The sequence below is a fragment of the Cygnus olor genome, chromosome 2 (assembly GCF_009769625.2).
Source record: "Cygnus olor isolate bCygOlo1 chromosome 2, bCygOlo1.pri.v2, whole genome shotgun sequence".
Taxonomy (NCBI): Eukaryota; Metazoa; Chordata; class Aves; order Anseriformes; family Anatidae; genus Cygnus; species Cygnus olor.
In genome coordinates, this window is record NC_049170.1 from 3,708,941 (window position 1) to 3,736,150 (window position 27,210).

Here is a 27,210-nt window from a genome sequence, read left to right on the forward strand (position 1 = left end):
AAGGAGGACATCTTTTTTATCTTTTCCTTCCTCTTCCTTTTCCCCAGTTTGGGTGAAGAGCTGTTAAAGGTCCCTATGAAGAAGGACAAATTAAGCAGCAAAATAATTGTACAGCTTTGCATCTTGTAAATCCTGGTAATGAAGCAAACATCTTCTCAGCTCCCTCAAATGGAGGTTATGTATGGGCTAGTGTTCCATACACCTAACCATCAAACTTATTTCTATACTCTCAATATATCTTACGTCTTTCTAGTGATCTGATATCTCTTTGCACTTCTGGCTTTCACTTGTACCTTCCTGGTCTATCAGCCCTAACAGTTCTTTGTATGTTGGGTGAAAACACACACCCCTTTCCTTATTTTAGACAGTTTCATTTTCTACCTCTTAGCTTGTACACCATGAAACAATCATTCCCTACCTACTTTCTCCACAACATTATGACTTACATCCTTTGAATCCACATTTTTCTAGCTGAAGAGCCTTAATCTAGCTACTCCCCTTGCACAGTTTCCACTCCCTCCTTTATTCATACATTGCCCCAGTGATGGTGGATTCTCCTTTGGACCTGAGTCCCCCAACTATCACTGATGGACCTGCTCAGCTTCACCGTCCATGAAGTCTTCTGGCCTTTCTGGTGCTCCCTCTGCTGCCCACACAAGCAGCACAAAGGGTCAACTTCAAGGCTTCCTCCTCTGTCGCCAGGATCCTCAAAGCCCTATAAAAGATGCCTAACTCAAGCTCTGCAGTGAATATTCATCTTCATTGCCATTCCTTAGGAAAAATGGAGACACTCTTCTACAGCAAAACACTGCACACAATTTATTAATTGGTATTAATTGGGATAGAATTTCTTGAAGAGGAACACAGTAAGGTAAAGCTTTTAATTCAGTTTCCTGATGTATAAACGAATTTGGGGATGATGTGGAAGAAACATGTATCAAAAGAACCTTTCAGATTGTGTTATACCCACCAGTAAAGTCTTGTAGAGGAACTACATGATTAATTCATGGCATAGTGAAGGAGGAGTGAAGAGTCAGTGCAACTGAGACAGAAACAGAAGATTTTCTTTATAAAAGGTGTTTGATCTGTGTAGAAGTTAAACACTGAATAAGTGAATGGAATAAATACAAAGAGGTAACTGTATTACAAGCAATTTGTTGCATATGTCTAACTCTCAAGGTTTTTCTCTTTCTTAATTATTTTTCTCTCTCATCTGTTTCAAATACACACCTCAGACTCAGAAATATATCTGAAAGTTTGTGTCATAGGTGAGATTTTAACACTTTGATCTTAGTGGGAGAAAACTTCTTATTGGCTTTTAATGGGAGCCTAAATTCATTCAAAGAGATCTGAGGCCAGTCATTGCTAAAGGATGTTCTCTTTAGTCTTCCTCTTGCTTCTCTTGCCCTTTCGTGTAATAGCTTCTAAAGGAGAGGGAAGGTCTGCTCTAAGTAGCCATCTGTCCTGCTGGTCTGCCATTACCTCGTGGTCAGAAATTGATTTTTTCAAGCAGAAGCTATTAAAGCAATAGCAGATCTTATCACTTTTCTTGAGATGTTGCTGAGCCCACTGGAACATGTGTAGTTCCATTTTTATTATCGATCTGTCCTGCTGTTATTGGGAAACACCTGAGACTTCTAGACAGAGCTACAGCTTGTTTTTTAACTGGATACAGAAGTGGTTAGATCTGGGAGAAACTTGCGACTTGTCAGTCACAACAAAGATATTTTCCAAACTTGCTTGTTGTGTCTCAGCCATGATTTTGTAAGATCATTCTTTCAGTACAATTTCTGCCAACATGATGTATCGAACAGACAAACAAACTGTGGCATAGACTCAGCACATCACATAACAGTCACAGCCTTCAGTTTCTTCATTTGTTCCTTTTCACATCACTTGGTCTGTAGTTATTACTCTCACACTGCTGCTGCCCTAAAGCTTACCGCACCTGTGATTTCGGGAAATCCCCCATTTTCCTTTCTCCTCCTTTCCCTTTCCTGCACGTCACATTTCTCAGCGTGAAGATCTCAATCCTTAATAAACACAGATAATTCCTCTCTTCTTAACATCACATGTTCCCCTTAATTAGGCACCTTTTGCAAACTCCATTTGTTTTCTCACAATAAAAGCAGAGCTGTCAAACTCTAGGACAAATTTCTCATTAGCTCTTTAGACACTGCAAGTACAGTACACCAGGAATTATTTACAAGAATAAAATGAACAGTTCTGGCTAAGTGGAGGTATTAACTCCACAAAGCATGGGCTGACAGCAGGTTTTCCATCTGAGGACCTCACGGCACTGCTATCCCTGGGCGTACATGACCTTCTCAGCACCAGACCTTCAGAGGAGCAGGGCAACCGTGTCACGACACCTCAGCTGCAAACAAATCTCAAAGGTCTGAAGCAAAACTAAGCTTTAAATAAGCTGCACATCCAGATAGCCACCTGTTTCTTCAGTCAGTTACACCACTGCACATTGCTGGAGCCAGCTGACTTGAAGGGTGCACTCTTAAATGCAGATAAAAAGATCAACACTGATCTATGGAAACAGAGTAATCCAGCACTGATTTCTGAGCTGGGCATCCAGTTGTCCATGACAAATGAGTGAAATGGATGTTAAAGAGTGCTTGGAGGCTGCCCTGACAAGCACAGGCAGCAGCAGCATTGGCTGTCCTGTCCCCTTTTCAGTGACTTTCAGAATGGACTATGCAAATAACTGCCACAATTCCATGTGAATGAGGACGTTTCCTAGCAATTTTATCTTTGTGTCATGAAGGTACGTTTGGACTGAGGCTGCTTGGCACCTGAGGACGTTGACGGATCTCAGTGAACAAACCTGCATAACAGATAGACTCAACGTTTTTTTTTTTTTCTCCTTTCAAATGAACATTGTAGTAAATAAATAGTGGTTTTGGTTCATTTTGGGGTTCTCAATGATAGTGGTAATGTCTTTTCCTTATCCAACATCTGGTCATCCCTCTCTCCGTTTTGTTCTGTTTTCTTTTCAGTTTCAAATGCAAGATAGAAAAAAAGGAGGAAAGAAAATGAAGAAAATAACCCTGGTTCAAGAGAAGGAAATTAAAATGTTTTGCAAGTAAATGGTAATCATTTTTAGAGGCTGGGGAAATGAGTATGATTCTGCATTTTTGTTTGTTTTTGTCTACTCGTAAACCTCCTTCACGTGAAAAAAAGATTGGGGTTCATCTCACTAAACTTTTGCCATTGAAATGTAAGGACAGTAGACTCAGGTTCCCTGCAGAGGTTATATCAGACCTCCAAAGGTCATCTCATCCCTTTCTATGACATGTTGTGGGATAACTCATGCCCTGCAAATGCCTCTCTTTCCCACCGGCTAGAGGAGAAATTAGACAAGGAGTTAAGATTGGATGCCTAACTGTTAGGTGCCCATGGTGTGGTGGAAGGAATTTGACTGTTCATTTAACCAACTGCATAGAAAGACAGCAGAATATCAGATCCCTGTGCCTGTATCCATGTCCTACTTACAAATTTCATTTGATTCTCCCAGGACATGGCTACACCTGCCCCAAGATCCACCCTGAGAGACTCAGGTGTTTTTGAAGGACTCCCTGTGGGGCATGCGAGGACTCCACAAGCTTGCAGGTGACATCAGTGGAGTTACCCCCAGTAGTCTGTTTAACAACTTATTTCAATATCTGCAGGTGACTCAGACTCGGTTATTTCATGGGGAGCTCTTCCCTTTGCTCTGTGCAGTTGTGTCGGTGTGTGTGTGTGTGTGCCAGAACTGGAGGGGTGGGGAGCTCTGACAGCTGGGAATTGCTTTACCAAACACCACTAAGACCTGGATGTTACCAGTAAATTACATACATTGAAAGGATTTGACTTGATTGCCTCTGCCCTAATGAGGTTAGATAATGCTACAAGGGATTAGTCCATTTCTTTCAGGGTGGAGGTATGGAGAGAGAGTGCCATTTCCAAACTCTCTGCAGATGAATCAGGAAGAAAAATGAGATGACAGAGTTAAATCTTTGCTGTCCATCATACTGAATTTGTTAAAAGGTCATCAGTCAGAGGGCAGGAATGAAATGAACCATGTCTTGTGTATAAGTGCTCACATTAACTCATACCTAAGATCAAACAGTAGTTAAAATAACTTTGGGCACAATACCAAAAAGCAGAATGACAAAAGATAACGAAAAAAGTTTTTGATTGATATTTGTTGAATTGAAATATGCCACAGAGAGAAAGATGCCTTTTAAATTCAAAAGGAAAAGCTATCTGACAGACGATTATGAATCTGCAAGTTTAAAATGATGGAAGACATGCAAAAACCAAAAACCAAATGAAGACTTAATCTTCATGATGGATTGTGATTTAAAACATCTACAATAACATAATAAGATCCATAATTTCTCAGGCAATTCTTGGGGCTCTGCTTAAGCAGGAAAGGGTTTGTTTAAGGACTTTAAGTCAGATTCTGAATGCTAATGCTGTCATGAACTTGAGTTACTCCAGGTTTAAAAGACTGTAAAACCAGAGAAGATTTTGTCACACGGTTCTTTAAATATAAGCCAATATTTGTATAACTTGCAATAATATTTAACACAAACACTATTTAGATAAATCTGAAAATTTTACCTATGAGCCTGTGGATGAGCAGATTTGGTCCACCTACAGCTGACATCCTAAGTGCCTATTCTGAATTACTCCATAGAGCAGTGGAGGTAATCAGAGGCTGATTCAAACCACAGAGAATCACCTCCAGGATAAATGGGAGGTGCCTCTCTGTTGACTTCATGAGAAAGTCCACACATCTGGGATTAAATGATGAAATGTCGACCTTTCATATAGCTGACATTAGGTGAGATGATTCTGACCCTGATTACCCACACTATATAGACAGAGAGGAGCAAGGCTGTATAGGCAGAAAACACATTTTTATTAACATACACTTTTGTTTAAATTCAAGAATTTATAAATCCCATGACCAGATTGAATCATCTTTCTCAAGCAGCCTAGAACTTTTAGATCCCAGTCATCATGTAGAAGAATAACGGCTTGCTGTTTTCATTAATCAATGCTGATAAATACCCTTGTCATTTTCAAATTTGTTTTGAAAAGACTGTTGTAGAGAAAAGACTGCAAACCCAAACACTTACTGTAGCTGTGCACAAATATGGACCTTAGAGATGCTGTACAATACAACTGGCAATTTTTGTAGTTGGTGTCAGCCACATGAGTCTGGTGACATGACTCTCATCCCACTCTAATTCTTGCATGGAAAACTGCATGAAACCTTCTGAATGAGCACCATGGAAATCAGTCTAGCAAACTGAGTGCATGTAAAAGCTGTCAGTGATAAGCACAGACAGCTTTATGCTCATTCTGAGACTCCAGGTAGCCAGTAAAAGCATCACCTCCTTGGACAGCCAAAGCCAAATATTACTTGGAGAATCTGCTTCACAGTATGCAGCATTTGGGATTGCTAAACGGGATGGAGAGCAGCAGCTTGAAGCCAGGAAATTGCCTGAGCCAGATGGTCAGCATTCTTAGTAATGACATTCAGAGGAAGGGACATAATTTCACTGAGACAACTCAAGATTCACCTGAGACTAATACGAACAAGTCTTGGCTTGCTTTTATAGTTCATAATGCACAAATCATAACTGAGTATTTGGTGAACAGGTGCAGAATTGAGTCCCCCACTGTGCTGGCAGTCAGTGAGCTACATGGTCCCGCCTCTTTCCCTCTCTATCTCTTAGGCTCACTGCACATGAAACGTGGTGGGTCCATCAGAAGATCTTATAGAAGCAGTACTAGGGATGTCTCAGGTCTTCAACATCATCTAACCACTTCAAAAGATCATCAGATAATATCTCCAAATCAGTCTTTAATTCCCCCACAAATCCCCACTGGAGCCTTCTTCCAATTTCTAATCTGATGGTTTCATGACAGTATGCAGATTCCATTTTTCATCCAGTGTTGGATTTGGGCTTAAAGCGCTCCTCTCCCCTTGATTTTGCTCTTGCAGTGAGAACTCCCACCGTTTGTTTTACTAAGCTAAGCAGGTGTCACTGAGGCATGCCACTCCAGTTTCTCCTGGAATGACAGAGCTTTTATTTACCAGAAGATCTATCTTGTACAGATTTAGTTTTTCTTTGTCACTTACATGCAATAGGGAGAGACTAAAAAGCAGTGGTAAGATTTTTGGAAAGTCATTTCCCATCCTCTTGTACACTGGAGGAACACGAGGAGCATTGCAGCAGCTACCCTGCTGCAGTGGATGGCAGTTTATCTCAAGAGCCTTCCAGGTACTAAACCTGGCCCAAGGATCAGATCAGTACAGGGCACGAGACTGAGGAATGATGATTTTCAGTATTCAAGAGGATATGTGGAAACTTAATAGGTGTTTCAGGTGGGCAAATAAATCTGTATGTTCACAACCTCTGATCTGTGATGTATTAGGCAAATTTCCATATCAGTTTCCTGACTGCTTCCTTACATTGTATTTTTATGATTATCATTTGTGCATGAATGTCACAATAGTTAACCGAGAATTTTGATTGTCTTCTCGTGATATTGTTTTAGATCTTCAATCTGCTGGAAAAGGTTATGTTCAAATACAATAGGACAATGGTAGGGATGGCATCAGAAGGATCCATGAATCAGTGCTGGGTGGTAATGCCAGCTAGAATCTCTGATGGCTTCCCATCTACATAAAAATGCACTGATGACAATGTTTGCTCTGAACAGCAGCATCACAGTTTGGCTAAACCTGTAAGGTTATGCCATCTCCACTCAAAAGCAGAGTGCAAAAATGTAAATTCATGGTAGGGGATCCATCAATGCCTACAAATTCTTTTTCTTAGTATCATTCATGCCCAATGTTTGGCAGCATATTTCTAATCTGTGAAAGAGTTGGTGTTTGGTGTAAAAGTGTAGAGGATGAACAAAACAAACAATGACATGAAGACGTTATTTATTGGATAACGGGGAATTGGGAAATCAGGAATTCTTGGAACAGAGGAGGGAAGATATGGGTGAAGCTATGATGATGATATCTGATAACTGTGATGGCACTGTTTCAAGGTATTTGACCAATATTGAAGGATTTTTTTGAGCTGAACTGTGAAAATGCATGCATGTATTAAGGTGCACAGGGAAACTGCCATGCCTTGGTAACTCTGGAAGTAGGCACTGTTCGCCTGCAGAAATGCAGGATTCAGACAAGTCTGTTTGAGATGACTTGAATATACAGATAAGTAGAATTAATGATGAACTGCAGTTCATCAGGATCTCTTCCTTGTTGAGTGCAGCAATCCTGGCTATTCCCACCCCCACCCCCTCAAGCAATTCATCTCATAGCTGAAGCTTAAAAAAATGTCAGTGCTAGTTTTTACTGTTTAACTTGTGCAGGATGGACAATTTGCTCCTGGAGAAACTGTGGGGAACAAATCTCTATTACAAGTGTCATATTCTATGTATTGAAAGAAAGCTGGAACACTCTGGTGAAGAGATAGCAAGTAGTGCACTTTAATAATAAAAAGTGCCAAAAATATTTTCATCTATCTCCTTCACAGGGTACTGACGAATGTCATAAAATAATGAAAATCTTCTGTATTTGTGAATGGCATAAAAATTTAATGTCAAATGATGTCAGGACTATGCTAGGGATTTTAAGTTTTCTAAATGCCACAAGATATTTTATCCTTTATTTACCATGAGACAGCATATTAGTCATTGTAAGAGTATATTCTCCATTAAATGGGAAAATCACATTAACTCTTTTTTTCCCAATATCTCACCCTTTTCTTGCTATAAATATAGAGAGGATCTTTTATCACTCAGAACTTTGGTATAAGCTCTCATGTTCCTGCAAAGGGATCAAAGCATAAGACATAAACGTTTACTAGATGTTTGATTTCCTTGAAAGCTATTCCCACGTGCCCAAAGACGAGCCGGCGTGGAAGAAGACCGGCCTGGCTCAACAGAGAGTTGCGGCTTATGCTTAGCAGGAAAAAGAGGGTTTATAATCTTTGGAAAAAAGGGCAGGCCACTGAGGAGGACTACAAGGATGTAGCGAGGCTGTGCAGGGAGAAAATTAGAAAGGCCAAAGCTCATCTGGAGCTCAACCTGGCTACTGCCATTAAAGACAACAAAAAATCCTTTTACAAATATATCAATGCGAAACGGAGGACTAAGGAGAATCTCCATCCTTTACTGGATGCGAGGGGAAACCTGGTTACTAAGGATGAGGAAAAGGCTGAGGTGCTTAATGCCGCCTTTGCCTCAGTCTTTAGCGGCAATACCGGTTGTTCTCTGGACACCCAGTGCCCTGAGCTGGCGGAAGGGGATGGGGAGCAGGATGTGGCCTTCGCTATTCATGAGGAAATGGTTGGCGACCTGCTAAGGAGCTTGGATGTGCGCAAGTCGATGGGGCCCGATGGGATGCACCCGAGGGTACTGAAAGAACTGGCAGAGGAGCTGGCCGAGCCGCTTTCCATCATTTATCGGCAGTCCTGGCTATCGGGGGAGGTCCCAGTTGACTGGCGGCTAGCCAATGTGACACCCATCTATAAGAAGGGCCGGAGGGCAGACCCGGGGAACTATAGGCCTGTCAGTTTGACCTCAGTGCCAGGAAAGCTCATGGAGCAGATTATCTTGAGGGTCATCACGCGGCACTTGCAGGGCAAGCAGGCGATCAGGCCCAGTCAGCATGGGTTTACGAAAGGCAGGTCCTGCTTGACGAACCTGATCTCCTTCTATGACAAAGTGACGCGCTTGGTGGATGAGGGAAGGGCTGTGGATGTGGTTTACCTTGACCTCAGTAAGGCTTTCGACACCGTTCCCCACAACATTCTCCTCAAGAAACTGGCTGCTCGGGGCTTGGACTGGCGTACGCTTCGCTGGGTTAGAAACTGGCTGGATAGCCGGGCCCAGAGAGTTGTGGTGAATGGAGTCAAATCTGGTTGGAGGCTGGTCACTAGTGGTGTCCCCCAGGGCTCGGTACTGGGGCCGGTCCTCTTTAATATCTTTATCGATGATCTGGATGAGGGCGTCCAGTGCACCCTCAGTAAGTTTGCAGATGACACCAAGCTAAGTGCGTGTGTCGATCTGCTCGAGGGCAGGAAGGCTCTGCAGGAGGATCTGGATAGGCTGGAGCGATGGGCTGAGATCAACTGTATGAAGTTCAACAAGGCCAAGTGCCGGGTCCTGCACCTGGGGCGCAACAACCCCAAGCAGCGTTACAGGCTGGGAGATGAGTGGTTGGAAAGCTGCCTGGCCGAGAAGGACCTGGGAGTATTGGTTGATAGTCGGCTGAATATGAGCCAGCAGTGTGCTCAGGTGGCCAAGAAGGCCAACAGCATCCTGGCCTGTATAAGAAACAGTGTGGCCAGCAGGTCTAGGGAAGTGATTGTGCCCCTGTACTCGGCTCTGGTGAGGCCGCACCTCGAGTACTGTGTTCAGTTTTGGGCCCCTCGCTACAGGAAGGACATGGAGGTGCTCGAGCGAGTCCAGAGAAAGGCGACCAAGCTGGTGAGGGGTCTGGAGAACAAGTCTTACGAGGAGCGGCTGAGGGAGCTGGGCTTGTTCAGCCTGGAGAAGAGGAGGCTCAGGGGAGACCTTATCGCTCTCTACAGTTACCTTAAAGGAGGCTGTAGTGAGGTGGGGATTGGTCTGTTCTCCCACGTGCCTGGTGACAGGACGAGGGGGAATGGGCGAAAGTTGCGACAGGGGAGTTTTAGGTTGGATGTTAGGAAGTACTTCTTTACCGAAAGGGTTATTAAGCATTGGAACGGGCTGCCCAGGGAGGTGGTGGAGTCACCATCCCTGGAGGTCTTTAAAAGACGTTTAGATGTAGAGCTTAGCGATATGGTTTAGTGGAGTGCTTAGTGTTAGGTCGGAGGTTGGACTCGATGATCTTGAGGTCTCTTCCAACCTAGAAATCTGTGTCTGTGTCTGTGTCTATTCAATGATACTCACTACTACAAAGGAAGAACTGCTTTACAAACTTCAATGACATTAATTTTGCAAGAAATCCTGTAAAACAAGAGGCAGTCTTATCCTGCCTTTATTTATGATCATATCTGCTTTACACATTTGTATATGATTGTCGAAAGTACAACGACTGTACGTTGCCAGCTGCAAGGCCAGATGACATTTGCTGAACTCACGGCTCGCAGGACAGCCTCAAATGCCAGCAACATGGGTATGAAGAGAAAGGGAACAGGTTGGCTTCTATTTGAGGCTTGCTCCTGGCCTGGCTCATTGAGGTAGGTGCACAGAGAGCCCAGGTGATGTCCTGGTTGATCCTGGTGGAATCTGGGCTTCTCCCAGAATAGGTATACTTGTGTTAAACACGTCTTTTGAGGATGTCCTTAAGTGCCTGAGATATTCAGTGATATGGGAGAGCTGCACCCTTCTGCAGGGAGCCAGGAGACCAGCTGAGATGCCCTAAGACTCTCAGAGAGCAGCAGATGCTTCTGAGTAGGCAACTTGATTGTGTCTCATAAGCCTGTGCTAGTACACTATTAAAAGCATTACACTTAGCTTAAGTTCAACACAACCCCAACGACACATGTATGTATGTATGTATGTATGTATGTATGTATGTATCATACTTCCCTCATTGTTCTGTCATGGTGGAATGAAGTATTACAAACTCTTCTTAGGGAGGTTTTTTTGTTCCTGTTTAACTAACTGCTGGGACCCTCAAACCCAGCGAGTACACATTGTGCCCAGAAGAGGAGGGCACAAAGCACCGATTGCAGGCAATTCCTCCACATGGCTGGACCACTGCATGGGGGTTTTGTCCTGCAAGATGTGGTGTTGGAGCAGCTTCTGCCTGCTTTCCCTGTGTGTTGATGCAACAGTGAAGAAGTTTTGGAACAGGGAGTTTACTGTGCTAGGACAGGACTCCAGGAATTTTGGATTTCCTTTCTGGCTCCACCAGGGCTTTTGGTGTGGCCTTGGGCAAATCATATAATCAGTGTGTGCTGGTTAATCAATGTAGTGTCCTGCTCTGTTAAACAGGGACAGTATTGTATCCTTACTCCCATTCATAACCTATCCTGTGTGTTTGTCTATAATCCTGTAAAAGTGGAGACTGGTGCAGTCTCCAAAAAGTGGAGCTTGGTGCATAATGTCCACTGAAAAAAAAGGCTTCTTTTGCTGTAGAGGCCTGCAGGACTAGTATAATAAAAATAGAAAGTAATGACTGTAATCTAGAAGGAGACAAAGAGTCCTGTTGCTGCATTGCCCTTGAGACCTGAGTTTTAAATTAAAGCTTCCCAGAACATGCCAACCGGTGTATTAAGCTGCTTTCTCCATTAACCTTCCCTGCCCATTATTTGTCCGCTTAATTTCTTGGCTGGTGGCCAAATTAGTCATTTCTGTGGAAAAATACTTTATTACACACAGTTTCAGCTTGTTTATTTTATGTCAGAGACTTAATTAATTGCAGTGCTAAACTGTCCATTTTGTACAGCAAACATACTATTACACAGGTTGATTAAACTTTTGCTGCACAACATCCGTATTATTGGATTTCACCAGAAGCCTCTTTTGCATCCCTATGACACCAAGTAGTATGTTGTGCTGGAAGAAGATTGGGAGGATGATTTAATGGTCTGAGCATCCCTGTATGGCTTGGGAACCTTCTTTACCTTGTGCAAATCCTTAGTCCCACTGAATTTGTTCTCCCTCTGATTACACCAGAAGCTCTACCCGCGATGTGATGTAAAACCCTCCAGGCAATGAAGCCATACAAGCATTCCAGTGAGATAAGCTCTCTTACCAAGGAAAGTGGTGAGGAATCTGAAGTACTTTGGGCATGGCTTCACCACAACTGCTCCCACCTGCGCTTCAGGCCAGCACGTGATGTTGTCCCATTGCCTCCTGCAACCTGGGGAAAAGAGAGAAGCTGATGGTAGAACGAAAACAAGCGACTCTCTGCTATCTGCTGTATGGGGCAGAGGAAATCAGCTCTGCAAAGGTGCATCGAGCCCTGGTGCAAGCACCTTTTGGAAGGAAAGGCACAGAAATATTTTGTTTAAACATAGAGTTTTCAGCTACCCGAGTCCCTGAATTGCAGCACTGGTGATATCTGTAATTTTTCCAGAAATTGACACAGAAAGAAGAGAACCAGACAAATCAGAGTTAACAGTTAGCAGTGCCTTTTTAGATGAAAAAGACAGAAATGCTTAATTAAATCTCTCTCTTCCCTGCCCTTATCTCTCCTTGTTGCATTAAAACACCTGTCCTGAACACACCAAGATGCACAAGCCATGCTCCCACTCCTTTTCCTCTCTCCCCAAAGTTTTGTCAACGGTATTTCTTCCCATTGCAATAAGATGGTTCTGCACGGGGTGGGCTCAGTTGGATGGGGACACTGATGACAATCAAGGGATCAGGAGTCAAATCCCTTCTCATGAAGCAATATTTCTCTTTAAAAAGGGAGAAGGAACAAAACCCTCCTGGAGGCTGAGGAGGGACAGGGCTGTCACCAGGAGTGGTTCTCTGTGGGAGGGTGGAGCAAGGTGGTATAAAGCCCTATCCAAGCCAGGAGTGATGGCATAACCAATAGAGCTAACTTTAGAGAGAAACTATAGTGTTTTATTAAAATGAAACATTTTCCAAGTTTTTTTGAATTGAATAAATACTTTCTGGGAGAAAAAAAATGGCCAGGCATGCCCTTTCTGCAGAGCTGCAATATGTTCTGATTTTGTCCTTTTATTTCTGCTTTTTCAAAAGACACTAATGATATCACACATATACCAGAGTAACGAATAATGTAATATTAGCACTGAAGACAAAAGAAGTTTGCAGACAGGAATTAATAAAATTTCAGATGTGTTTTTGCCAACGTTACATATTTTAGAGTTCTTACTAGAATTTTGAAGACGATTTTTCTTTTTTTCTTTATCTTTCTAACAGACACTTTTATGGCTGCCTGAGTTAGATAGATGGGCTGTCAACAGACCTCCCTGAGTCGCTTCTTTATAGAACCTCTGCTCTCAGTTACTCGTCATGTCCCATTACGTTGCAACACTTCCTCAAACGTGACTAAAGTGTTGCTGTTAAGGTCAACTGCCTAACAAGAGAAACTGGAATATGAAGAAAAAAGCCTTGAGAAAATACTTTCCACATGCAAGTAAAGGGAACTATGAAAACCACTCTCAAGCTGCAGTGCTTGGTGATGACATCCTGATCAGAAATTCCTCCTTTAAATCATCTTTTAGGCCTTCTGCTAAGGAAAAGGCTGGTGTCATCATCGGTCTGTTCAGAGTGAGACAGCAAGCTGTCTTAGATCAATAAAGAGAGCACACAAAAATACTCCGAAGCTGAAAAAGAACCCTCAGCTCTCTTTCAAATTTATTTTACAAGTTTTTCCTTCATTCTTTCATGAGCAAACAGCATTTCTCAAATGAAGTCCTGAGGTGGGTTTATCACAGCCTGAAAAAGGGAATAACTGACGGTATCTTCTTCATGCAAGCTCTTCTGTAGCATTCATTAAAATTCAATTTTCAGATTTCTAATATCAGTTGCAAAGCTCACTTTTCACAGTGTCTTACTTATCTGCTACCAAACAGCCAGCAGCTCCAAAAGTATTAAGATATTACATATTCTGCCCCTGGAAAATAGATGATTTCTTGACAAGACCTTTCATGTTCTACAATCTCCATCAACATCAATAAATTATAATGGGCCCATTACCCCAGGACAGGTTATAATGCAAAATAAAATACAAGGTGATAGCATCAGATGGCTTTTTAAATGTTCTGAATTAGGCACTGAGAATATTGAGATTGAGAATATTTCTGATCCTCATCTTTTTCCGTGATAGCATTTTTCACCACCACCTGTGGTGCATGAAAAAAAGCTTTTCGGTGTTTTTGTAGCAGAAACTCTGACTAAAATAAGGTGAGGACACACAAGACTCATTTTGCAAGACACACAAAGGGGATCTTTAATAATTATTGTTTCTGCAAAGACCTCTCATATCTGCCCATTAGCTCTTCCAGCGCCATTCTTCCTTATTGCCTCCCCAGATTTGCTGACGCTACTAGTGTAGCTGCCTGGAAGGGTCCAGGTTTCAAAGGTGGGGTTCATACCCCTGCTTTTATGTGTGTAGAAGTTGGAGGTGTGAACTTGAAGAAGCCAATGGAAAGCAGAGATCCAGAAATTCGAGTTTAGCTAATTTTGAAGCATTTGAAGTTCAGCGAGATACAATTTACTTGTACTAAGTCTAAGGCAGGAGAAAAGCTTAATGTCTAACACATTATAATAACTTTGAATAATTTATAATAATAATTTAAAGTAATTTTGTTTGAAATGTGAGGCAGAAAGAACAGGCCTTCACATTTTTAATGAATTGGAACAATCTGAAGATCTGAAGCAAGATGCTTTGCAGTTGGAGTCCAGCACTCACTGCTCACCCTGCAGTCAGCCCATTACAACTTCAGGCATAAGTTTGTGCTTGTCCATCCAAATCATGACACAGACAGCCTTTATCAAATAGCCTCAGAGAAATTTGTCTTCTCTCTCCAAAGCTTATAGAGCCTACCCTGGCAGACTGCTGGGATCACGGGGTTGGCAGGCAATACTCAGCTGTGTCACTGCGACAGACCAAAATCCAAGAAAACTATTTGAGGGTAGAAACAGCTCCAGTGGTACTTGGAGAAGGGAAACCCCTGTCTTCCCTGTGGCATCACTTGGCCTTCACAGATGTAAGAAAGACAACAATTTGTTTTGCATGATCAAATCATGTTTGGTGATTGCTAAGTGCTTCCCCATTAATTAATTACAAATGTTTTCTCTGTTGCACTGAGTATCTGCAGGAGGGATGCAAATGTATTTATCATTTCTTATCCAAGGCAGCAGGTGGAAATGACCCATGGATGCACCTTTCGTAAATATTGTGATCCTGTAAACAGTTGGACAAACCCTTCAATGCTATTTCAATCAACATGACTGTGCTGCTCATTTGCTTGTTACTGCAAACCAAGGAATGCACACTGCCAAGGATTATCCTCTGCTTTGGAAAGGATCACAAGTGAGTTGTAAGAAGCACTGTGTGAAAACAAGTGTGTGACTTTTTCAAAGATGGTGGCATTCACAAATTCTCTGGATAATCAGTACACTATTTAAACTCTTGGCATTATAAATATGCACATATATGTAAGAATCTTTCCCTTTTCAGATTTTTGACTGTGACTTCCAGACCCTCAGCTTTGTCCTGATGTTACCTGGTAAATCGGGAAGTGCTCTCTGGAGCCAACTATCTTCTTCTGAAGGGCTGCAGGGAGAAATCCTTCACAACTCTAATGATGTGACTTTTAACCTTACTTCCTTCAGTTAAGCACATCAGACTGCTCATCCTCTCACTATAAGCCATGCAATTAGTGTAATTACTAGCAGCCAACTCTCTCTCGAAACAGGCTCCTGAAGCACTGCTCAAGGAGTACCATCAATGAATGTGCTGGAGGCTGTCAGCCACATGTTGGAGCTCAGGTCTTTACATCCAACAGCTCAGACTCCCTCTTTGCAAGCCAAGTGTCTGGGCTGCAGCAACCACAGCTGCCTGGGCTTTGGAGAGCCCTCCTCTAAGAGGTTCTGACTCAGAAGCTCATCTTGGGGTGGTGTCCACCATAGGGCTCTTCTTCCAGCCAGGTAGGACATGCCCGTTCCCTGGCTGCCACCACAACAGTGGCTGAAGGCACTGGCAGAGTCCCAGCTGCAGTGATTTAAGAGACCCCACCACAGCTACAGAAGGTGGTAACCTTTTCCACTGTCACTGCTAAACGTGAATCAAAGCTCGGGCCCTCATTTTCTCTCCCTTTAAAAGGTTAATAAACACAAAACATGTCAATTTGCATGAGGCACAGGTATACGGTGCTTTGCAGAAGTGGCAAAGCAGAGCACAAAGAACATTTATTTGAGTTATATCTACACTTACAGAAAATATACAGTCAAAGCTTATCAGGGAAGCAGCAGAGAATAAGTTCCCTTCATGAATAAACATGAATCTGCAGAGCTCTGGCATGGCTCTGAGACGTGACTGGGTTTGGCTGATGAAAGAAGTGAATGGCAGTAGGCTGGTGCCAAGGCATGGTCTTAACCCAGCTGAACTCCCAAGTCAGGGAAAAAGCCTTTCAGCACATCTGTCATTCCCACCAAACGCTCCCCAATGAATGTGGTCACTCCTGGCCTCTCCTGGATGACATGGGCACAGTTTTTCTCTTTGAATCTACGTTCAGATGCAAAGATACCCATTTGTTGCCTGGGTCATGTCGGGATGTCTGCATGCCTCTCGCTACCCACAGGCAGAGAACAGCAAGCCAAGGGTACAGCTACATTAAACCAAGCTGAGATATCACCCAGTACCATCACAGGCAGTGGTAACCTGGTGTGTTTTCAATGGGAACTGATTTTCACTCCAATCTAGTATCAGTAGGCAGTTTCCATCCTCTCTGGAGTTAGGGCTGTAAAGAGCTACCAGGTGACATTTACTCTCCCATTGACAGCTTCTGCAGAAGTTATTATACCCAAAGATGCTCTCCCCTGGTTTGCCAGTTTGATCTCCTTACAATCAATTATCTTTCCGTTGACTTTCTTGTCCCAGTTGGACATTATGTTTTTTTACCTTACTGAAGAAAACAGACCCCAAAAGATGGTCCCTGCAAGGATTTGCTAACTGTGCTTCAGTTCTAGAGAGACAACTTGAGTTCAGTCTTGGTAGAGAGTGGGAAAGCCCACCATGAGCCTCAGAGCTATTACTACTGCCCCAGCCTCCAGAGAACCCAGGCTTCCTGAATCAGAGACGGTTTTCTATTTAAATTTTAAAAATTGTGCATAATAATAACAACAAAATTCTGGTAAGATTCTTACTCTTACAAAAATCATTAAAATTAAATGTGATTTGATTTTGCTTTTGAACTCATGGAAATTTTTCACATTCACAACCTCCTGGGCCAAGGAATTGCACAGTTCAAGTGTCTGCTGAAAGAAGAACATCCTTTTCTGAATTTGCTTTGAACCTGCTCGTCACTGGTTTCATTAGGAACCTAGTTCCTTTATGAATACAGAAATATTTATAACCTAGTCACAATCTCCCTTTCCCTGGGGAGGAAACCATAAAATCCTCTTTTATATCCATCCTCAAGCACCTCTTTTTCAAGCTGAAGTGTCCTAGCTTATTTAACTACTTTTTGCATGGAAGCAGTTTCCTATCATTTCTCCCTTGTGTCTTTTCTGTTTCTAATTCTACCTCATCTTACCCTGCCTGGACTTTCAGAATAGGGTTTTACCTTATTTTTCTGCAACAGATTGGTTTTGATTGGAGCTACCTTGGCTCCAAAGTTTAACTGCAATCCTTCCATTCTTGCCTGCAAAACTCAATCCTTCTGTCCTGTGTTCACTGCTATGCCCTCCTCCCCCAGCCCCACTCCTGCATCCTGTGGGCATCTCTCCTCTGCCACCTCCACCTATTGTGGTTTTATTTTTATCAACACTGACGATCTCTTCCAAAGCAAACCTGTCCCCTCAGAGTTTCCCTTTCAACTTTCCATAGCTTTGCATTCAATTTGGATATTTTTTGCCTGTCGCTGCATGCTATCACCCCAGCACCGTGGGCAGGATGTGACAGAGAAACCACTTAGCTGAAGGAAAACCACAATCCTGCCAGAGCAGGCAAAACCCTGGCACTGTTACATTTTCTTCCCACCACTGCTTTGCTCTTTGTGGCACACATATGCTCCTTTATTCTTCCCTCAGTGAGGGGTTTGCAGTACCAATTCAGCAGAAAATGGACTTGGGAAATAACAGAAGGCAAAAAGGATCCCCCGTGAGGATAAATAAAAAGAGTTTATCTTGGACTTTGCCTCTGTATGTGTGGCAAGACAGAGAGATCAATTTGTTTTTTCCCACTCTGTGTACAAGCTGGACAGAACACTGTTTCTTGCTATAAAAATTGGTTTGCACTTCTGCAGGGGCTTCCACTAGAAACTGTCCAGGAACTCAACAGGAAAAGTAAAAAGATATCTTTTGCAGAATGTTTGCAGAAATTTGACTCAAAGACATATGAAGGAAAACTCACCTTAAGCTCCCAGACTGAGTCATTCTAAATAAACAGCATGAAAGGAATCACTGGAGAGTATTTCTGGAGGATTATTTTTAAGCATGAAAATCCTACGAGTTTTTCCATCATCAACATCTACTAGGAAACAAATTAAAAAAAAAAAAAGTTTCTAATCTTTCAGCTTTTCTTTAACCAACAAACTAAATAAACACTTGACTTTTTTTTTTTTCATCCCTCCAGATCACTCTTCTCATAAATCAAACTTGTGAGCTGAGCCCTTCTGCCTAATTTCAGAATCCGTAAACTGAAACAAAAGATGCCAAGACATAAGATAAAGATTTATAAAGTAGGTTGCCTAAAACATCACTTATCTCCTCACCAACATCTAAACAAGAGACAGTTCTTTAGTGTTCTGACATGGAGGATGCTTAAAGGATTGATCCAGGGCTTCCTCATTCCTTGTTCAAATGCCCCTGTATTTGCAGAAGTTATACATAAGTTAAACTGTACTTGGTCCCTTTGAATTTACGTCGCCGAAGATGACTAGGCTCAACCTCAAGAAATGCTTTCTTGATCATTAGGAAGGCAACAGTGACTGCACTGATAATGTGAGATCTCACATGGGACTGACTGATGCTGAGCTCCTCCATACCTCACGGTCTCACCGACCAAAAAGAGACAGGGATGTTGTGAGGAGCACAGCAGAGATTTTGTGGGGTTTCCTAATAAAACAAGCCAAGCAAAGACAGGACACGAGTGCAGCAGCTCTCACTGATGGTTCAAATCCTGTGAAAGCCAAGAGACCCTTCCTCAGCCTTCCAATGTTGACCCTGATCTTTGGGAATTCCTTGCCTTTCTGGAAACATAGGTGGCAACTTGAATCGTAGCACCAAGAAGCGAGCTTAGAAGACTTGGCCGCTTGAATGAAGTGCCAACCCTCCCAGTGACCAGCTCATTTGACTTGCTCATTGAGGGCAAACAAGCAAGCAACAGCCCCTCTTATCTTGCTCTTCAGGTAAATGTTGTTAAATATGGTAAATGGGGGGTAAATATTGGTAAATATGAAACCCCACTAAAAAAGGAAGGGCAAAAGGGAAGTTTCCTCAACAAATCACAAGCCACAGATTGCCTGTCCTGCTACTAGAAAGCTACTGCTGTTGTTGCACAAACTGGAGTGTGCTTTATCAAGTAAATTCTTCCTGAATTGGTTCTTGCTTATTAAACATGCTGGAAGTGTGCTTCTTGCCCATAGCACTGGGGAGCATCTGCAGAAGAAGAGAAGTTCTGTAGATAGGGGCAAGAGGGACAGCAATGCATCTTCACCTGGCCTTTGGTTTTACTTGGAGGCATATTTAATGGTCAGAAGGTAAGAAAAAAAAAAAAAGTTTGTGAGACACCAATAATTTTTTAAAAAAATTCACAATAGAAGCCCTACTTAGACCTGTATAGCACTTCAGACTTCAGCTTCTGTTCTCCACAGTTTCATTTTCCTAGGTTAAAAGCGCAGGCTATTAAGAAATAAAGGCACTGAAGTTACAAAAAGTCCAGTGCACATCGAAATCATGGAAAAACACTCCACTGGCTGTAGCAGGTTTTGGATCTTAGCCATATACTGTAACAGGAGCTTGACATAACTTATGGAATATGCAACATTTTCCAGTGTACTTATTGTACATAAAAAGGGTGGATACCATCAATAAAGTGCCCTGACACAGTCAGCAAGAAAAAAAAAAAAAAAAAAAAAAAAACAACAACAAAAAAAACCACCAAACAGCAGGAAGAAGAGATTTCCTAACCAGAAATCTGATGGGATGTGAGGTGGACAAATAAGCGGTCAGAAATATATTAAGAGCTCTGCATAGATGGATTTCATCTGAGCAATTAGCCAAAGCTTTGAAAATGTTTTGGATTTGCTTTCCATTGGTCTATAACGATGGCTTTTTCTCCTTATTTCTATATCCCTTGCATAACCAATGCTGTGTGCATTTATATATTATAGCATTCTAAAAGAAAAATAACCAAAGAGTCCGATGGTATTTCCAAATGTTACTTATTCTCCAAGCTAAAATGCCTTTTCCAGTACAAGATTTATGTCCGCTAAATGGTTGTTAATCCCAAAAAGCTACAGGACAGCTGTTCCTGAGTCAAATAAACACTGCTGTTTGTTAGAAAGCTTGCAGCCAGGACATGTCAGCAACAGGCAAAACAAAAGCAAAGCCTCCACCCCTACAGCATATTAAGGCAGAAAACAGATGTGGTAACATCTTATCTCATGACTGTGTCTCTAGAAAGATGAGGTCAAGGGGAAAAAAAAAAAAAAAAGCAAAAACAAAAAAAAAGCTCTTAGCCCTACAGGGAAGATTGGTTAGGTGCTGTGTAGATCTGTGCTTGAATTTCATCTCTACAGAGGGCATCCTGAGAAGGCATCGCACCTCAGCTGGGAATTGCCAGTCCTTGGCAGAGAGCTTGAGCAGGGGGTTACCATGCACAGTCAAGTAACAGCTTTGTAGGGAAACCACCTTTGCTCATCATTTCTTGAGGAAGAGCCTCCTTGCGTGGGAAAACGTCCATCAGCTTCAGGCTGGGTTCAAGCAGCCAACATGAAAGTTGTGTGGGCTGATCGCATCTGAGGGTTGAAGCTGGGTTTACCTCTGTGGTGACAACGTGCTTCCTCCTCATGTTTCAGTACCGAGTTTCCTAGTATGGCCAAGGGTAGATGATCCTCCAAGAAATACAGGGCACATTTCTGCTTTTTAAATTTCCACAGAGCAGGGCCCACCACTGCAAGAGCTGCAGCATGGTGTGCTGGTGGCAGGGAAGAGTCCCACAGCAGACAAGGGAAGTGTTAATGAAGGAAGATCATTTGGAAGTATCATGGAGTGGCCGAACCCAAGTGAATATCAAGGCCACCATCCGGTAACTGAAAGAAAAGTTTCCATTAAATAGAAGGCACCTTGACTCTCCTACTGATCCTCTAAGACAGACAAATGAGAGTCTGGGCTTTAAGGTCTTGATGACACATGGCTGAATATTCTGCTCTTGCAGGAGAGACACGTTTCCAGGAGTAGTAAGGACTGATGTCCCACCTGGCAGCTGAACCAACACTACTGCTTGTACCAAGACTGAAACGAAGGAGCTCTACTTATCCCCTGGACCAGTGTTAGAAATTATGAAAGACAACATAGAAGGAAGTCTTGCAGGTCCCTTTGCCTTCCAAGAGATTGTTAAGGACAAATGCAGGTGACTACTTTAATAGACTGAATTGATTTGTCCTCCAGGCTTCATTGAATATGTTGACTAGATCCTCAGGACTTGATTTAGCTCCCCAGAAGGCAGCAGTTAATGCCATTCCTGATGTCCCAGGGTATACGGGATTTTTGGAGAGGCTAGTAGATATGAGATAGGACTTAGGGGAGCCCTTCCCACTTCTGAAACAACAACTGGAGGCCACATTATTTATTCAAGAGCATCTGTTAACATTTTTGATGTTGATGTTTTGATGAACATTTTTGGCTAATGGCTTGCAAGAGTCAGCCATTGTCCAAGGGTTTGCTTCTCTTATTTCCTGTGACTGCTCTGAACCACTGGGACAAGCCTGTCTGCTTCTCTCTGCAGACATCCTCAGCCCGGGCACAGGTCTGTCCTCTGGCTGCACCAGTGCCATCTGACAATATCACCCTGACCACCCCTTGCATGTCTGCCAAGGCGTATATTCCCCCTGAAAGCTACCAGCCTTCAAACCTGCCAGCTCGCTGGCTTGTCTGAACGCTCCCTCCACTACTGAGCTTCAAGCAGTGGCCTTTTGCTGACAAAACCATCCATCCGATGCATGTGAAGGGGTAAGAAGCACCTACAGGAGCACTTGGCAGGTCTCAGGGATGCACCATGCAGCCAAAATATGCAGCACATCCTCAGCCTTGGGTGAGCGGTCCGTCCGTCCCCCTGCTGAGTTCACTGCCTTGAGTGTTTGTGCTGCAAACAGCCATCTAGCGCCTGCTCTGGCCACGGAGCACCTGGAGAGAGGCTGCCACACAAACCCAACCTACACATCATCTGTCCCAGGAGGTCTTATGCAACCGGGAAGGTGAGAATTCGCTTGAACTTTTGCAAGCAAGGAACTATTAATTATTTCTTATCTTACTGCTCTATAAACAGATGGTGATGAATAAACAGACTCCTCATTTAAACTTCATTAATGTTTTTCCAGCTTGACTTTTAATTTCCATATGTTCGCTGCTTCTTCTCTCATCAAACACGCCTTGACTTCTTCAAGGGAGACTGAAAAAGAACCCCAAGCTCCAAATTTGGCTTTTCAAGCCAGCCTCCACTGCAGGTCTGTGGAACAGCAAATGCATTATATAGAGAATAAACAACATGGGCCATTCTTCACCTGGGTTCATTTGCATGTGGCAGTGTTGGTGATGAGATCACAGGACTCAGTTTTATTGCCCAAAGCAAGTTGAAGCACGTACAACTCAACTGTACGTGAAGAGTGGCTGGGAGGGTGATTGGGACTATTTTCTTTCATGTTTTCCACTTTTCTGATTTTTTATTGAGTTTCAAACCCTGCTTGCAAGACAGACAGGTCTAGATTGCAACTACAAAGTGCAGTGCTGAAGTACCCAAGGTATCAGAAGCAGCTCAACTGTAGCAGCTCCTTGATGGCTACCGGCAATACTCAATGACACTTAAAAAATCACCTCAGCTATCTCTTCACTACTGAACGGTGGCGAACAGACAGACAAAATGTTGATCTGACTGCCTTCAGCTGAGATGTTCTGAGCCCCTTTCTCTTCCTCTTAACTTCTACAGGAATTTAGGATCCAAATCGAGCACAAGATCTTCCCTTTTGGAGGAAATCAAACAAACTGAAAAACCATAAAGAAAAGGAATTTCAGCACAGGGAATGTAAAGACCTTTACGTGGGGAGCAGTAATGCCAAGTACCCATATAGGCTGGAAAGTGGACTGGCAGAGAAGAACCAGGGGGTCCTGGTGGACTCTGAGGTGACCACGAGCCAGCAACGTGCCTATGCCACGAAGAAGGCCAACGGTGTCCTGGGCTGCATTAGTCAAAAGCAGGTCAAGGAGGGGATCCTTCCTCTCCACTCAACTGGTGGGGCTGCACCTGGAGCACTGGGTCCAGCTCTGGGCTCCCCAGTACAAGAAGACAAGTCTCTCCATGAAGACCATTTACTGTATCACATCGTGCTTTCCTGCATAGAAGAATGGTCACCAGAGCTGCTCATCCCATCCAACTATGACTCACACAGTACCTCATTCAACTGTCATCCCCAAATTACTCTCCCCCTTCCAAAAGAATATCTGATTGTGGAGGGAATTGATTAGCAGTAATGGGATTAAAAAGAGAATAAGCACAGTCAACTCACCTAGACCTGATTGCTTTTGTTGACTTACGAGACAGCCAAAAGAGACAGGATTTTTAATTATTTATTATTTTACTTGGGTGTTTCAGATTAAACCGAACTATTTGCAAACTGCACCCATGGAGAGAGAAGCTTTCATAAAGAAAAAAAAAAACTAACAAAAAAACAAAAAAAGTCACTCTCTGTGCTCAGGGATAAAAGAAAGCAAGTGGAAGTCAGCAAGCAGCCATGTAGCAGTGAGACCTGCCTTGCAGCAAGCCTTTAGGGCCCCTGACACACTTCACATGGAGAGAGATTTGCCACCATCTGTGGGCCTGGAAAGCAAAACCCCCTTCAGCTATCCTCTCCTCTAACCCTACTGCTGCTAAGTGTATTATTAGCTGAGCAGTCTCCGCGTTGCATACAGATGTCTTGGCTGAAAAAGTATCTGGAGTAAAAGCTTGGTTTTCAGTGGGGCTGGGATTGCATTCTTTGCTTTTGAAATTTGCTTGTAAGCATTTCGAAAGTAATGCTGAGGACTGAGGAACTCTATTTATCATTAGCTCCTACAACAAAAGCCTTGGAGAACCCCGGGCTATGGAATTGCCTCATTTATTTATGTTGTAGTGGCGGGAGATGCCACCGGAGAAGCAGCCCCATACAGCTGGAGAGCAAAGAGAAAGGGAAAGACAACAGCCCAAGGCAGCTACCGCGCATCCTCCTATTGCAGAAGCTGCTGGCTGTGTGGGAACTCCTGTCTGCAGAGCGATTCTCAAAACTTCTCATCGTGCTCATCCAGTGGGGAAGCAATCATTGAAGGCATTCAAATCCTTGGGCTGAACTGATCCAGTCCAGGCAGGACTTCCCCAGCACTGGCTGATGAACATGTGGGATGACCTGGGAGCCCCATGAACTCTGCAGCTGAAATCCCAGAGCTGACCTGCTACCAGTTACATATAGTACACCCACGGTGCAGAAATTATGTGGCTTTTCTCTTTGGGAGTGTTATTTCTCCTCAGGTACATAATAAATTCCTGTGAATTTTAATTGTGGGTGCTGCCAAATACTGCCTTTCCCATTCTATCTACCCACAGTGCTTCCAGAAGCCCAAATCATAAAATACCTGGACACTTTTCAGTGTGTTTGGCCTTAACTTACCCCTTCTAGACAGGAAAATATTTTTATTTTAAAGGAGAAAAACTAAAACCAAGAAAACCTAGGAGCCACTTCAAGTTCACCAACAGTGCTGCTTTACTTGCAACAGTCTGTGGTTATCAAGTGAGGCAAAGTTTGCAGGGAGAACTGCTGTGACACCAACTGGGAGAGAGATTAAAACATGCTTAGGGTGGGAAATTAAGGAATTTGCAGAGAATGATTCACTAATCCAGCACCCAGGTATATCTGTGTGTGATGCAAGCCAGCAGCAATTTCTCCTTGGCTGTGTGATAAAAGGAAGAATAACCCAAACTCATTTTCCAACATGTTAAAACCCAGAAAGTCTCCTATATCACATTATAGAAAAGGTACAGGCAACGTTACTGAATTTTAGGTCTTTCAGGACCATACTCTGCACTGAGATTGAGATGAGGCATTTTGTGCACCACCTCCTGCACTGAGCAGGGAAGGGTCCTGCCACTTGCAGAGTAACAAGTTCTTCAGAAGACTTTTTAAAATAATTCTACAAGTTATATTGTAAACACTCTTTGGGGCAAAAGAGGCTGCAAGATCATTTAACAAATACTCAGCTGAAGGTTTTGTTTCCCAAAATGCATTTTTGTATGTGAATGCACAGATTCATCACTCCTAATAATGGAATTGGGACTTCACCTCATTTGGCCAACCCCCCTCCAAGCCAGTGAACACCAGTACAAGATTCATCTGGGAGCTCTGGTTATTTCCAACACAGCTGAGCTGCTCCCTAAGCCTCAGTCAAGACAACCTGAACATGATTCATCTTATCCTAAGAGAGATGCCTACATTCAGCCAGAATACATTAGAGTTACCTAAAATCAGGTAAAAAAGTCTTTCACCAGGTCATTCCCAACCAATGTCTATTTGCCAACGTGAATCCAACAGATCCGTCTACCTCTCTTGATTTTAATACTAAAGAACCCATTTCTGTTGTGGAATCATGATTATCATTTTACAAGTTGTACAAAATGTGCAAGACTCCTAGTTATTTTAGCATCGAGGTAAAAGGGTAACAGGGCAGTGGATTTGCAAGGGCAGTCCTACTCATGAAACCCAGTCCTGTGCTGCAATACCCACCCGCATCGTCCATGCCCTTTCACAAACGAGGCAAGCTCCATCACGAAGTCAATAAAACACATCTTCCTGCAGCTCTCCTGAAAGGCTGTTCAGTGTCCTCTGATGGTTACGAACTTCCTCTAAAGCCCAAACTTCAACCTCACAGCCATTTTATTCTTTGTACACGCTGCCAGCTCAAACCAACCCTCCCTGCTGGTTTCTTCCTAGTTGCATCTTCTGCAGCCCTTCCTGTGCTCAACAAGCTAATATCTTCTCATTGGACGTGCCCACACTTTTGTGACCTCCATGCCTCTCCTGTGGCCCTAACACAGTCTCCTCAAACTGTGGGTAAAACTTCATGGGTACTGAATCATGCTCCCAGTAGGGAACAGAGAGGCTGTGGTCTGGCCCATATTGAGTATCTATGGTCCAGGATTGCTGATGTTAGGAATAGCAACTGACACCTACTACCCAGACCGAAAACACAGAGATTTAATTAGAAAAGAAAGCATTGATTTAACCTGTGCCCGTACACCCACCCTAATGAATAGGTGTTCAAAGACAAAACAGTGTTAAGACAGATGCTATTGTTTATCGGTGGAAATCTACCTGCTTACCCTGAGCTGGTCATCAATCTCAGTACTACCATCAGGTGTTCTTAATAAATGACTAATCTATCTGACACATCAAATTACATCTGTGATTAAGCCCCTCTGATCAATACAATTGATAATAGCTTCTAAACAAAGCTTTATTTCCAGACTGTATTGAAACTGTGTGTTTCCTTAATTCCACTCATTTAATTAGAAAGGATAATAGATCGGTTGTTAAATCTCAAGTGATTTTCTTTTTGCTAACGGGATGTTGAATGCAGAGAAGGCAATACGCATACCTGGTGATAAATCAAGGTATTACATTACAGATGGCAGGGAGTCTCGATTGCTTTCCATTCTACTCCTTTGTGGGACTGAACCGTATTAAAATTATGCTTTCCTTGGGAGTTTTAGCTAGGAGATTTTATGCAGTGGTGTTTTTTTTTTCCTTTTTTAATTTATTTCCAACAACATTAAGACTCAACAATCTTCATGTCCCTGCTGCCTCCACCCCACAAAGTTCAAAGTTTTATTTTGCAGCTGTGCTCAGTTACATTTGTCAAGTTACCAAGCCCCACTACAGAAAAACAGCTTTTTCTACCTATTTGAGCTCACTTGCTGTGCTTTGTACACTCCAAGGGGGAAATGCATGCCATTTAGACATTTAGAAGCTGCCTGTCCACATCACTTTCATAGTCTCCTATTTGAGAGCCAGAGCAATTGCATGTGAGAGATTCTGGCTTCTTCCAGTTGATTGCAAGGGCAGTCATGAGTGTTTTGCTAAGGGGCAGGTACTGAGCTCTTAAATGCCTACTGATGTGTCTGGGCAAATGGGCGCCAAACATTTTCCACAGAGTTTGCATTGTAAAACTTGGTTAGACACGCCGTATGTGTCCCTTAGCGCACTTGTTCCACGTTCATATCACTGATGACTATTTCCACCCAGG

At 43.0% G+C, this 27,210-nt stretch overlaps 1 protein-coding gene across 1 annotated transcript in view; it reads right to left on the minus strand.

Moving 5' to 3' along the window:
- VIPR1 (vasoactive intestinal peptide receptor 1) overlaps window positions 1-27,210 on the minus strand; it is a 112,680-nt gene that overhangs the window by 44,951 nt on the left and 40,519 nt on the right. Inside the window, exon 3 of the mRNA XM_040549730.1 lies at window positions 11,777-11,884. Coding sequence (XP_040405664.1) covers window positions 11,777-11,884 — 108 coding nt within the window. The remainder of the gene's footprint in view (window positions 1-11,776; window positions 11,885-27,210) is intronic.